General features: G+C 44.4%; 1 protein-coding gene across 1 annotated transcript in view; it reads left to right on the top strand.

The window, feature by feature from the left end:
- Window positions 1-2,254: 2,254 nt before the first annotated feature.
- Rlf (RLF zinc finger) overlaps window positions 2,255-13,709 on the top strand; it is a 70,580-nt gene continuing 59,125 nt past the window's right edge. The window contains exon 1 of the mRNA XM_028886416.2: window positions 2,255-2,530. Coding sequence (XP_028742249.1) covers window positions 2,288-2,530 — 243 coding nt within the window. The 5' untranslated portion in view covers window positions 2,255-2,287. The remainder of the gene's footprint in view (window positions 2,531-13,709) is intronic.

The raw sequence follows: 13,709 nt of genomic DNA, 5'->3' as shown, positions 1-13,709 counted from the left end.
GATGACTGTCCTACTTTTAGTGCTGTGATCAAAATGATGACCAAAAGCAACTTGGAAAAGAAAGGGTTTATCTGGCTCACAGGTCCCAGTCCCAGTTAATCACTGAGGAATGTCATGGCAGTAACTCAAACAGGAGCAGAGGCAGAACTATGGAGGAAACTTTCGGGTTTGCTTCCGTGCTACCTTGCTTATGTCTCCCTGTACCATCTGCCCGGGGTGGCATCACCCACAATGGGCTGAGCCATCCCACATCAATCAACATACAAAATGTCACACAGACATGCCTACAGGTCAGTGTGATGGAGGCATTTCCCCTTAGGAGGTTCTCTCCTCTCAGGTGACTCTGTTTTTGTTTTAAGTTTACAAACAACTAATTGGCACAATGACTTATATTTCATGGAAGGGGGTAAAGCATTTAGGCCATCACTGTCAAATCTCCCATTACCAAATTATACATTTACCTTCATTGGGACCCCTAGTTTATAGACTCCCTCCAGTTGAGAGAAGAGTGTACCCCTCAATTAGACCAAACCTCTTGTGTTCTGGATGCTATCTTCTCTGCCTTCTCAAGGACTTCTCTCCTATGTTCCTTCTGCATCATAATTTCTCTCTGTATCATTTTCATGCTTATACGAACACACTCTCTGGTTTTCACCACTTCATCCCACACCCTGGGCTCCAGCCACATGGGCTTTGCCATTCCCCCTTTCCTCTTTGTTCTTCCTTGCATTTCTTTCTTGTCCTCTCCACCCAAGGGAGCTGGAACTCAGATCCTCCTGTCTCAGTCTCTCCCTCAAGTGCTGTGATTACAGGGGCTTTGTAGTTATTAAACGAGAAAAACAAACCTCATGACTTTTGTATTTATGATTTCCTTGCCTGGGGAACTCGGACTTTTGTGTGTGTGTTTTCCTTTAAATTTATTTATTTATTTTAAAAAAATCAAATTAGGGGCTGATGCAAGCAAGTAAAGGCACCTGCCACCAAGGCTGATGACCCGAGTTGGATCTTCAGAACCCACACAGTGAAAGGAGGGAACCAACTCCTGCACAGTCGTCTTCTGATCACTACACTGGCCACTGTGGCACACAGGCACTCACACACACCTCAGTTCCCCAAGTAAATAAATCTGTATCTTTTTAAATTTAGTTATTTTGTTTGTTTGTTTGGTATTAAAGGCGTGTACCACCATGCCCAACTTGTTTGTTGTTGTTTGTTTTTTCTTTTGATGAGGACCCTCCTGTGCAGCAAAGCAGCTCAGGCTGGCTAGGGACTTCAGAACTACCTCAGGAACGCTGATATTACAGCTTTTTCTTCAATTCAGCATCTTCTAGCCTCACTCTAATGGGTGCTAATATTAGGATGTGCTACTGTGTTCTGCGTATTTTTTTTTCCTGAGACAAGGTTTCTCTGTGTAGCCCTGGCTGTCCCAGAACTAGCTCTGTAGACCAGGCTGACCTCAAACTCACGGAGATCTCCTTGCCTCTGCCTCCTGAGTGCTGGGATTAAAGATGTGTGCCACCACTGCTGGGCTCACCTGGCCGGTTTTTTTTTTTTTTTAAGTCTTTAACCCATAAACTTTAGATACTGATAGTCCCCTCCCCCCCCCCCGGGCGGTGGTGGCGCACACCCTTTATTCCCAGCACTCAGGAGGCAGAGGTAGGTGGATCTCTGTGAGTTTTACATCAGCCTAGTCTACAAAGTGAGTTCCAGGACAGCCAAGGAGAAGAAACCCTGTCTCGAACCAGGTTCGAACCGTGCCTCCCCCCCCTCCCAGGGTTTTTTTTTTTTTTTCCCCCTCCTTCTAGTAGAATCATCTAAACGCCATATTTTGGCTGATCTTTCTCCAGCGACTAGTCATGCCATTACTATTATAAAACAAGTTCCCTTGAGTTTGTTTTCAGTTCGAGCCTGACAATCTTTGTTTATTTATCCTCGAACCGGGGATGCTTTTCTCCAGGCTTCATTCTGGGATACCTTTCCCTCGCTCTTCAGTTCGCAGCCCGGCTGACATCTCTCTCTCACATCTCGATTGTCTCTAGGCCCTTTGCGCTCCTCGACACTGAAGGGCCTGTAGAACCCAGGGCCGCTAGAACCTCGTCGTTGCTAGGCTGTTGCTAGGGCGGCCTCGGTGGAGACGTCTGAGAGGACCAGCGTTCCGCGTCCTAGTGACGGAATAAAGTTGGCGCCAGCGTCGCCAGGGAGCGCGTCACTATCCACGGGCGGTCGGGGGCGGGGCCAGGCGGAGTCACGTGGTCCGGTTGCCTACGCGCTGCTGGGCCGTGGGAAGATGGCGGACGGAAAGGGAGACGCCACCGCCGCCGCCGGGGCCGGGGCCGGGACTGAGGCTCCGGCGGTCGCAGGAGCCGGAGGCGGAACCGAGACTGAGTCCATGGCTCGGGGTCATCGCCCTGCATCTCCCGCGCCGGGAGCCCCGGGCCTGCGACCGTGTCTCTGGCAGCTGGAGACCGAGCTGAGGGAGCAGGAGGTGTCCGAGGTCTCATCTTTGAACTACTGCCGGAGCTTCTGCCAGGTAAGGGGCCGACTAGCTGGCCGAGGGTGGAGGGGCGTGGAGGCCTGGGGAAGAGCCCCCGGGTCCGCCTCAACAGCACGGGGCTAGTGGAGAAACCGCCACCCCCGTGTCTCGCCGCGCCCCCGGGCCGGGCAGGCCCAGCTCTGCCACAACCCTGACTTCAGCCACTGCCGGGGCGGGTTGCGCTGGGCGGTACTGAGAGCCCAGAGAGCTCCCTGGAAGGGCTGTGCCCTGTCGCTGTTGCCTGGGTCCTGGCCGGGTGGTTGGAGCGCCACTGCCCCCCTGAGGGTTCGATTGCCAGTTCGTGCAGGGAGACGCGGTTTTTTGTTTTTTTGTTTTTTCTCTTTTTTTTTCTTTTCTTAGTAGTGTGCTGATCTCTAAACTGGAAAGCCCTGGTTTTTCTGAATAATCAGGAGAGGTGGGCTAGGGCCAGAGACTTATCTTTGGAGTCAGCATCTTTTGACTTCCCAGAGATACGACGGTTGGTTTTGGATGGCTTCTAGAGCTTCCGGATTAGGGATTACTGAGCCGTTTGGTTGGTTGTGTTTTTTTGCTATTTTGGGCGGGTATGAAGCTATGTTTATGCCATTCTTTGGCTTGTTTTGTATTCATTTGCGGATTGTGCTACTGGAAATGGGGCCGATGAGCCCTGTAGTGGAGATTAGACTGTGAGTAGAAGAGGTCGGGCGAGAAATGTATAGAATGGCCTATACATCTGGCAGTCAGGTGATTGGGCCTTTCTGTGCGGGTCCCAGTCCGTGGGGCTACATGCTGACCGATGTGTTAAGTTGGGTCTCCATGATCATATTGCAATTTTTTCCATGTTTTCAAGTGCCTCACAAGTGTAAATGCTTGCCGTTATTGTTTTTACCTCTGGTACTTGCACTATCAGGTTTCAGTCATCCCTTTGCTCCTCATTTGGCATACCTTAGAGGATACAAAATAATCGAAGTATGTTGGTACGTGGACTCTTAATGAGCAGTTGTGCTGAAAAAAAATTGTGGAGTTACAAAGTTGTAGTTGGGGTAGTGAGCAATTTGCTCTGTTAGTCCTGGACAGATTTAAAGTTATCTCGATTGATTGCTGTTTGTATCCACTTTGACCCAGAACCTTGACTATTTGAAATTTGGCTCTGCTCATCTTTTCTGTACATTAGATCATTCCAGTTCTTGTGTGTGTATAATTTTCAGCGCTTCCATTATTGTGCATTTTATTAGTAATCATTCTTTTTAGGATAGTCATTTATTCCACAAATCTTTGCCAACCCTTAGAATGGTGCCAGACATTTAATCAAGTGTTGAGGAAACGTGAATAAGACTTAACCCTTGATGAGAAATGAGTATTTGCAGAGCTTGGTGGTGAATACCTGTAATCCCAGCGCTGAGGCAGGAAGATCTGTGCAAGTTCAAGGACATCCTGGGCTTCATAATAGGCTTCCAGGGTAGGCCACAGTATGATACTCCTTTCTCAAATACATACTTCACCACCCCTCCAAAAGAAATAACAGTATTTCCAGTGCAATTTTGGTAGTGATGAGGAAAAGTGTCGTACAGAAAGTATGTGAGGGGACATCCTAGTGAGAATGACAGGAAAAAGATGACTGCAGTGGGAGAGGCCACTTTGAACAGGGTAGACCCTCTGACTTAAAGGATATAAACGAATCATACAAAGGCCTGGAGCAGGGGTGACAGCGTTCTAGTGTGGGAGGTAGAGCTGAGGAGTACAGAACGCAGTGGGACAGGAGGGAGTTAATTGCAGGGAGTGTGGGGGTAGGAAAACAACTGGGTTTTCAGTACAGCTTTTGAGCTTGAGTTACCTACCAGCAAGGATAACAAGTGAATGTACATAAGTATTCTGGAAAATGTGACCATGAATTAAGTTGACTGAATAGCATTCTTGGTTCCACTTTTTTTTTTTTTCTTTCTCTCCTCTGTGTAGCCCTGGCTGTCCTGAAACTCAGTACACCAGGCTGGCCTTGAACTCCATCTGCCTCTGCCTCCAGAGCACTGAGATTAAAGGCATGCACCACCACTGACTGGTTTTGGTTCTACTTTGACAGGCAGAAAAAGGAACACTTCACTGTATGACTGAGTGGTGAGGATGAGAAGCTGAGAGCACATAATACATAAAGATTGGTGATTAGTAGTATGTTATCATAAAAGGCTGACCTGTGCTCCTTCTGTGTTTACAACTACAAATTGTTTTCATCAGGTGTTCAGAAATGTCATCCTAGCCTGGGTGTGGTGGTACATACCTTTAATCCTAGCACTCCAGAGGCAGAAGAAGGGGGCAAGCAGGCCTCTGAGTATAAGGGCTGGGTTGTCTACATGGGGAGTTCCAGGCCATTCAGGTCTATACAGTGAGACCCTGCTCAAAAAGTAAAAATGTTCAGCCAGGCGGTTGTGGCTGAACTTTTAATCTTAGCACTAGGGAGGCAGAGGCAAGTGTCTGAGTTTGAGGCCAGCCTGGTCTACAGAGCAAGCTCCAGAACAGCCTGGCTACACAAAGAAAACCTGTCTTGGGAAGAAAAAGAAGAAGAAGGAAGGAAAGAAATGTTCTAAAGACTTAAATTGTACCAACAGTTGTAACATGCTGTTAACATATAAGAAATAACTGTATCTCAAACCAGGTGTGTAATACACACTTTTAATCCTAGCACTTGGGGAGGCTGAGGCAGGCAGAGGAAGATGGAGGAAGAGCAACCAGTGCTCTTAACTATTGAGCCATCTCTTCAGCCCAGAACTCTGGGTTCAGGGAGGCTAATCAGAGACCCTGCCTGGGTGTAAGGTGAAGAACAAGCAAAGATGATAACCCCAGCCTTCAACTTCCATTTGGAGAAAGAGAACATTCCCAAAAGTTGTCCTTTGACTTCCATGGTACCACACATCTGCATATAAATGTTTTTTTAAAAGTAACTTTAAGAAAAAGATTAACGCTACACTTTTTGTTATTGTTGAAAAATTGATGATGTCTTTAGATTTTTTTGCTTTATTTGGGAAACCAAAATTCTCACAGTCTGGGTCAGCAAGGTGATTAGGTGGATAAAAGTGCTTGCTGCCAAGCCTGATGACCTGAGATTGACCCTGGCTACCCACATTGTAGAAGGAGAGGTCCTGATCCCTCAGGCTTTCCTCTGACCTCCACATGCACACTCTAGCATGCCCCTCAATGAATGAATGAAGGAATGAATAAAAATTTTAAAACATTTTGAAAGTCTTAGAACTGGTGGCACTATTTGTAACCCAAGTTTTGAAGGCTTTTTAATTAAACTTCACTTAGCATACATGAAATTAGTAGTCAGATGATTATACTGTAAGAATACCAGACAAAGTAATTTTATGAGTAAACATGTTTCATACTTTTAGATTCTAAATTTATAGTAACGTTGCTGATACTTTTTGTTTGCTTGGGTTTTTTTTTGTTTGTTTGTTTTTTGTTTTTTGGTTTGTTTGTTTGTTTGTTGAGACAGGGTCTGACTGTGTAGTCTTGGCTTATGAGACCAGGCTGTCCTACAACTCAGAGAGATAATGCCTGCCTCTGCCTCATGAGTGCTCAAAATAAAAGGCTCTATCACCATGTCCAGCTCAGCTTCATATGTTATTTTTAAAATGGTTAAAATAAGTACTGCATATATCTTTCTGGATTCATTACCAGGTAGAAGGGTTCTGAGTCAAATAGGCCATATAATAATTAGCTCTCTGTGGGCAGGGTGTGCATTCCAAGACTGTTGATGTCTGAAACTGCAGCTACTACGAAGCTCTTTACATACTGTTCTCCCCCCACCCCAATATTTACCCATTGGTCAGATGAGATGGTTCCGTGAGTAAAACCGATTGCTGCAAAGCCTAGTAACCTGAGTTCAGCCCCTAGAACTCACAGTAAGAGAGAACAACTCTCTAAAGCAGTTCTCTGACCTCCAACAAATTCACCTTGTCATGTGCTCTCATTAACACAAATAGATAATTAGGCTTACTTTATAAAACAGACATAGTAACACCTTATCATAGAACTATAACAACAGTATGCTGTAGTGAAGGTTGTATGAATGTTGTTTCTTTCTTAAAGTATCTTAGCATGTATCCTTCCTGTGATGATGTGAGATGACAAAGTTTCTAAGAAAGGAAATGAATTGAAAGATGGACTTATGGCTGACTCATTAGCTTTAAGCTACTATATAAGGATCACTTGAGCACAAGCTTTGTAATAACTGAGCTGGTTACTCAGTAACACTGTAGCATGGATATCTTGGACAGAGGGATATTAATGTCCCTAGTGGAATAGAGATGGGTGGCCCAGGACTTCATCACATTTCTTAAATCAGTGTGCCATGCCATTTAAAAGTTAATGCATTACCATTTGGGGACTTTTCCATTTGATACTTTTGACTAGCCAAAAAGGTAGAGGGGGCTGCCAGTCTGTCATGATTTAAATTAGCTCTGTGGACTTGAATGTATTTTCTTTACTCGATTTGCTCATTTGCAATTTGAACAGTAATAGTATATTTATTGTGTTTTGAGTAAATACATTGTGAAGACTAAGACAGTCTTTTAAAAAAAAAAAAAATGCCTTGGGTTGTGTGAGTTACCCAGATTCTTAGCTTTAAAAGAAAACATCTTTACAGCTCCAGCTTCAGCTCCAGCTTGGATTTTAGCTCTCATCCAGCCAGTCACATCATACTAGTCCCTCTTTTCAGGTGTGTTTTTTTTTGTTGTTAGTGTTATTTGTTTGTTTGCTTTTCCTGAGACAGGGTTTGTAGCCCTGGCTGTCCTGGAACTCATTTGTAGCCAGGCTGGCCTCAACTCAGAGATCTGCCTGCCTCTGCCTGTCTTCCAAGTGCTGGATCAAAGTGCGCCACCACTGCCCGGCTCAGGTGGGTTTTTGAAATAGTCTGCTAGTTTTGGTGGTGCATTTGGTGGAGAGAGGAAGGGGGGGGATCAAGAGTTTGAAGTCAGCCTGGGCTATATTAGACCTTCTCAAAAAACAGAACAAAACATACAAACTGAAAATGGTGTAGGGATGTAAATCAGTTGGTAGAGTGCTTGCCTACTATGCAAGAAGCCCTGGGCATGGTGATGCCCACCTGCACTAATTAAATTAATAGGAAGTAGAGGCAGGAGGCTAAGAATTTTAAGGTTGGGTTTAGTATGTGATCTTTGGTAGAATGCTTTTTAGCTTGCCTGACGCCCTGGTTTCAATACTCAGAACCCACTAAAATGGGTGTGATGTACTCAGGATCAGAAGTTCAGGATCAACCTCAGCTACAAAGCTAGTTTGAGGACAACCTAGGCTATATGAGAACCTGTCTCAAAAAAACAAAGCAAGTCTGCATCTAATGTTGGTGTTAGAGTATTGGGATTATAGGAATGTGTTGTGAATCACCCTGCCTGACTGGCTTTTTAAGGCTGGGTCACTATATATGCACCTGTATATACCAGGTGTGGGGCTCAGTGTATACCAGACTGGCCTTTAACTTGTGATCCTTCTGCCTCTGCTTTACAAATGCTAGGAGTGCAGGTGTAGGCTAACACAGGAAGTTATTTTCTACCCAGTAGCCTCAGTGATTGACAAGTGTTTACCACTAAGCCCTTCCTGTTGTGTTTGTTTGACACTTAGTCTTAACTGTTCTTTTTCTTGCCATCAATGTTTTAGTTAGCTTCCTCCTATTTGTAATATTATTTTCACAAATTTCTTGCTTTCTGATTGGCCTTATCTCTGGTTTGTGCTCTTTAAAGTTCCTGTAAAGAGTGTCTTACTTTGTTACCACCGCTGCCGCCGCCGCCGCCGCCACCACCGCCGCCGCCGCCGCCACCCCCCCCCTCCACATGCCCTTTAAGACAGGATCTAACTGTCCTTAACTGGCCAGGAACACTATGTAGACCAGGCTAGCCACTTCGCCTTTGCTTCCTGAGTGTGCTGCACAGCTGCCCCAGCAGTCCTGTGGCTTCACCCTCTGGAGTGCCGGTGTTACTGGCATGAGCCACTGCATCCAGCTCTCTTTGTGAGCTTCGTATTTAATAATTAGTACAGTGCTGACATATAAATTATATGTATCTTCCCCCCCCCCCCCCCCCCCCGAGACAGGGTTTCTCTGTGTAGTTTTGGTACCTGTCCTGGATCTCGCTCTGTAGACCAGACTGGCCTCGAACTCAAGAGTTCTGCCTCCCGAGTGCTGGGATTAAAGGCGTGTTCCACCATCGCCCGGTTATAAATATTTTTAAAAGATTTGTCATACTGTGTGCGTGCATGTGTTCATGTTCTTGAATGCTGTCAGTGCTCAAAGAGACCAGAAGAGGGTGTCAGATCCTCCTCTGAAACTAGTGAAGCTAGAGTTACAGCTACCAGATATAACTGTTGGGAACTGTGCCCTGGTTCTCTGAAAGAGCAGCAAACTTTCTTAACTGCTGAGCTGTCTTCTGGCCCCACTGTTCACCTCAAATAATTAGTTGAATGAGCTATAGTGTAGGAACTACATGGTACTTGCAAGAGACAAGAACTTTAAAAGGACCAGGTAGGAGACTGATCACTTCCTGGAGAACATTCATTGTCAGCTCTAGCCTGTATTATATGATGCGCACATTGTGGGTTTAGGGAGGATGGACAGATAATATGAAAAGCATTTTAGTGTTGTGGAAGAGTTGAATTAAAAAATGAACAGGGCAACAGTGCAGAGGTGCTGAGATAGAAGAGAGCTTGGTGACCATGAAGATCCTTGAGTTCAATATTTTCAGTATATTTTTTAAAAAGTTTAAATCTGGCTGAAGGTGTAACTAGAAGAACAAAATTTGTCTAGCATGTCACAGGGTCTTGGGTTCTATCCACAGCGCCATAGATATATTTTAAAACATTGATTATTGTATGTGTATTCATTTTCATGTGATGTGTACCTATCTGAGTGTAAGTTGTGCGTGCCATTGTGCTCCTGCGGGGGGGGGGGGGTGGTGGTCAGGACAACTTTCAGAGAGCCAGCTCTCCTCCCACAGTGAACTCTGGGAATTGAACTCAGGTTGTCAAGTTGAGCGGCAGGTGTTTTTGCTTGCTGAAGCATCTCCTTGGCTTGCAAACAAGTAACTTCAAACTCATTGGCATTTCTTCTGCTTCTGCCTTCTCTTGAGAGATGTCTGGATAAAAATTATATGACAAGTAGTTCTCTAAGCAGAAACTAGCTTTGTAGCTCATGTAACCCAAACATTGACTACTGACCCTCGAAGCAGTGGAAACTTTGGTTGTTGTGTCTGCTGTTCTCGGAGACAGCTGCTGGTCTGTTTCATTCTGTCCATCCACTATTTGAACATTGTTAATAATAAATAAGTAGGAAGCACCATTAATTGTAAGACCATGAAGACTAATAAAACATAGGTGTTTTGTTTCATTCAGATCAAATATCTGTCACCTCTTCCCAGAGGCCTTCCTTAGCTGTCTTTGGTTTTGAGAGGCAGGCAGGTCTCCGTATGTAGCCCAGGCTAAGATCCACCTTAAATCCTCAGCTGTCTCAGTGCTAGAAGTACAGGTGTGGGCCACCACCTCCAACCCTGGCTACCTTATCGAAACTAGCACTCCTAGTTATCTTTAGGTCACTGTCTGATCTGTCTGACCTCCCAGCTGGACTGTGTCATCAAAGGCTTGACTTCAGAGTAGTTCTTAGCACTTTATGGGAATGCAGTAACTATGATAGCTGCTGGTTTTAAATTTTTTCTTAAATTTTACTTATGTATTATTGTATGATGTCTGTACACAAGGTAAATGTAGGCATGTAGAGATGAGAGGACAATTTTGTGGAGTGGCTGTTTTCTGCTATGTGGGTGCCTCTGATGGAATTCAGGTTATCAGACTTGGTGGTAGGTGTCCCCATCCACAGAGCTATTTCACAAGCCATTATCTTGTTGTATGTCTTTGTTTTGAGACGGGGTCTTACTGTAAGCTACATTGGCCTGGAGCTCTTCAAGTAGCTGGTGCTAGCTTGGTCTGTTCCTCCTGTTTCTGCCTCCTGAGTGCTGGGCCTATAGGTATGGGCCACCACATGTGGTAGCACCATAATTTAACCATCTGTGTTGCTTTTTGGTTGATATCACAGGTGTTTCAGAGAACTTGGTGATTTATATCTGCAACATAGATTCCTAGATTAAAAAGAATGTTGATGGGGGCTGGACAGATGGCTCAGTGATTAAGAGCATTGACTGCTGCTCTTCCAGAGGATCTGAGTTCAATTCCCAGCACCTACCTGGCCAGCTGCTCACACTGTCTGTAGCTCTAGGGGATTTGACATATTCTGATTTTCATGGGCACTGTACACACACTGTGCACAGATCTATTTGCAGGCCAAACACCTATATACATAAAACTAAATCTTTTTTAAAAGTGTTGGTGGGTACTAGTCTACCAATAAATTGGATATATGTGTCCACCAGTTTGTGAGTACCTATTCCCTATATATCCTTGCTAATTTGGTATTATTATTATTATTATTATTTTGGTTTTTCGAGACAGGGTTTCTCTTGTGTAGCTTTGCGCCTTTCCTGGAACTCACTTGGTAGCCCAGGCTGGCCTCGAACTCACAGAGATCCGCCTGCCTCTGCCTCCCGAGTGCTGGGATTAAAGGCGTGCACCACCACCACCACCACCACCACCACCACCACCACCACCACCGCCCGGCCTTAATTTGGTATTATTAAACTTAATACTTTTAATGTTAAAAGCATGTTCTCATCTTGTAAATTTGCATTGAAGTAACTTGAATGTTTTCCATGTAAATTAGATATTTAAATTTTCTTTAAGAATACTTTTATTTGTTCTTTGAGAATTTCATGCAAAATATTTTGATCACATTCATCACCCCAAATTCCTCCAAAACCTATCCCCCACCTTTCCACCCATCCAGCTTTGTGTACTCCACTACCCCAAATATACTCCAGTTTGCTCTGCCCAGATACTCTTGGGTGTGGGACCATTCCATGGGGCATTACCAGTCTACCAAGGGTTACACTCTACTTCCAGGGGTCAGTCTCATAGAAAACTGACTCTCTTCCAATATCTATCAGTTGCTAATAGACTTTCATTTAGAAACAGTACTTGGTGCTTACTAACCTCCTCCATGCTGGGATTTTGTCTGATTTGAGCTTGTCTGGGTCTTGAGTATGTTTTCAGAGCTGCTATGAATTCTTATGTGCAGCTCTCCTGTTTTGTCTGGAAAATGCCATTTCATTTTTGTCATCTACCACCTCTGGCTTTTACAGTCTTTGTGCGCCTGTGTCCTCCTCAATGATCTTGGAGTCTTTGTGGGGAAGGATGTGATATAGATGTCTCATTTAGGGCTGAGCATGCCTAAGTCTCGTACTCTCTGAATGTTGACCACTTGTGGGCTTCTTGTGTTAATTTATTTACTGTTTACTCAAGAAGCTTCTCTGGCAGGTCGGTGGTGGCGCACACCTTTAATCTCAGCACTTGGGAGGCAGAGGCAAGCTTATCTCTTGTGAGTTGGAGGACAGCCTGGTTTACAGAATAGCCTGGTGTACCATTCCAGGACAGCCAAGGATGCATAAAGAAACCCTATCTCAAAAAACTTTAAAAAGAAGAAGAGGAAGAGGAAAAGGAGGAGGAGGAGGAGGAGGAGGAGGAGGAGGAGGAGGAGGAAGAAGAAGAAGAAGAAGAAGAAGAAGAAGAAGAAGAAAAGAAGCAGCAGCAGCAGCTTCTCCAATGAGGGTTGGGAGATGAGTATAGTGATGAGTTGTTAGTTTATTACTATGTCCAGAAGAAGGAGGAGGAGGAGGAGGAGGAGGAGGAGAAGAAGAAGAAGCTGCTTCTCCAATGAGGGTTGGGAGATGAGTATAGTGATGAGTTGTTAGTTTATTACTATGTCCATTTATCAGTATAATAGTAATAGGTCTCTTCTAGGGCCTATGACCTATCTAACCACAGGTATTACTGTTACCCAGTAACAGTGACAGGTAGTGGTTTCATCTTGTGAATTGCTCCTTAAATCCAATCAGAAAGTGTTTGGCTACTCTGATAAAATTTGTGCCACTATTTCACCAGGAAGTATGTTGTAACCAGGCTGGTCATTATTGTAGCTCTTGAGGCACAGCTGGGTGAGATTAATGATTACTATTCTCCACTGGTAGTGTGCATCTAGCATATTCTAGCACTATGAAAGCAAAACCATCAGAACCGCTGTGTGGTGGTGGAGCACGCCTTTAATCCCAGCACTCAGGAGGCAGAGGAAGGTGCATCTCTGTGAGTTTGAGGCCAGCCTGGTCTACAGAGTGAGATCCAGGACAGGCTCCAAAGCTACACAGAGAAACCTTGTCTCAGAGAGGGAAAAAAAAAAAAAAAAAAACATCAGGACAAAGTGCTGTGGTATGGTCTTTCTGTACACTGTGAATATGTGTTGCTACCACTGGTTAATAAAGAAGCTGCTGTGGCCTATGGCAAGGCAGAATAGAGCCAGGCAGGAAATCCAAGCAAAGATACAGGGAGAAGGGAGCTGTAATAGAACACAGGTAACACCACAAAACCACGTGGCAAACATAGATTAATAGAAATGGGTTAATTTAAGGATGAAAGAGCTAGCTAGCAAGAAGCCTGAGCCATAGACCAAACAGTTTAATTAATATAAGCCTTTGTGTGTTTATTTTATAAAAATCGGCTGCTGCCTGTGAGGGACCGGGCAGGACCGAGAAACTTCAGTCTACAATGAAGTATCCAGTTGAGTACCAGTTTGATATCTCAGAGTAGAGTCTTACTGTCAAATTCTGGAGGGTAATCGAGGTTCTGTAGGACCCCACTAGTCAACAACTCCAAAAGAGGTAACCAATCCCTGCCTATAGTATCTAGTAGGGGTACTGTTCCCCTGATTTAGGGTAGCTCCATTTAAACTCTATATGTACATATTTCATTAAGCTTCTACAGTAGGTTTCCATGTGACTTTTTCAAAAGGCCTTTTAGTGTTATGGATCTCCACATTCCCTCCTTGACCCTGACCACCTACCTACTCCCTACTCCACTTAACTTTTATTTTACATTATTTTCTTTATTTATTTACTTATTATTTACACTATTCCCTTTAGCTCCTTTATATAACTATATACTTCTGGGTATTCCAAATGAAACACATCCAAAGATTCAAAGCTAGCACCCACATATGAGAGAAAACGTAATATTTGTCTTTTTGAGTCTTGGTTACCTC

Source organism: Peromyscus leucopus, chromosome 2, assembly GCF_004664715.2.
Source record: "Peromyscus leucopus breed LL Stock chromosome 2, UCI_PerLeu_2.1, whole genome shotgun sequence".
In the NCBI taxonomy this organism is placed as follows: Eukaryota; Metazoa; Chordata; class Mammalia; order Rodentia; family Cricetidae; genus Peromyscus; species Peromyscus leucopus.
Note: the sequence above shows the minus strand (reverse complement) of the source record. Positions and strands in the feature narration are given on the sequence as shown.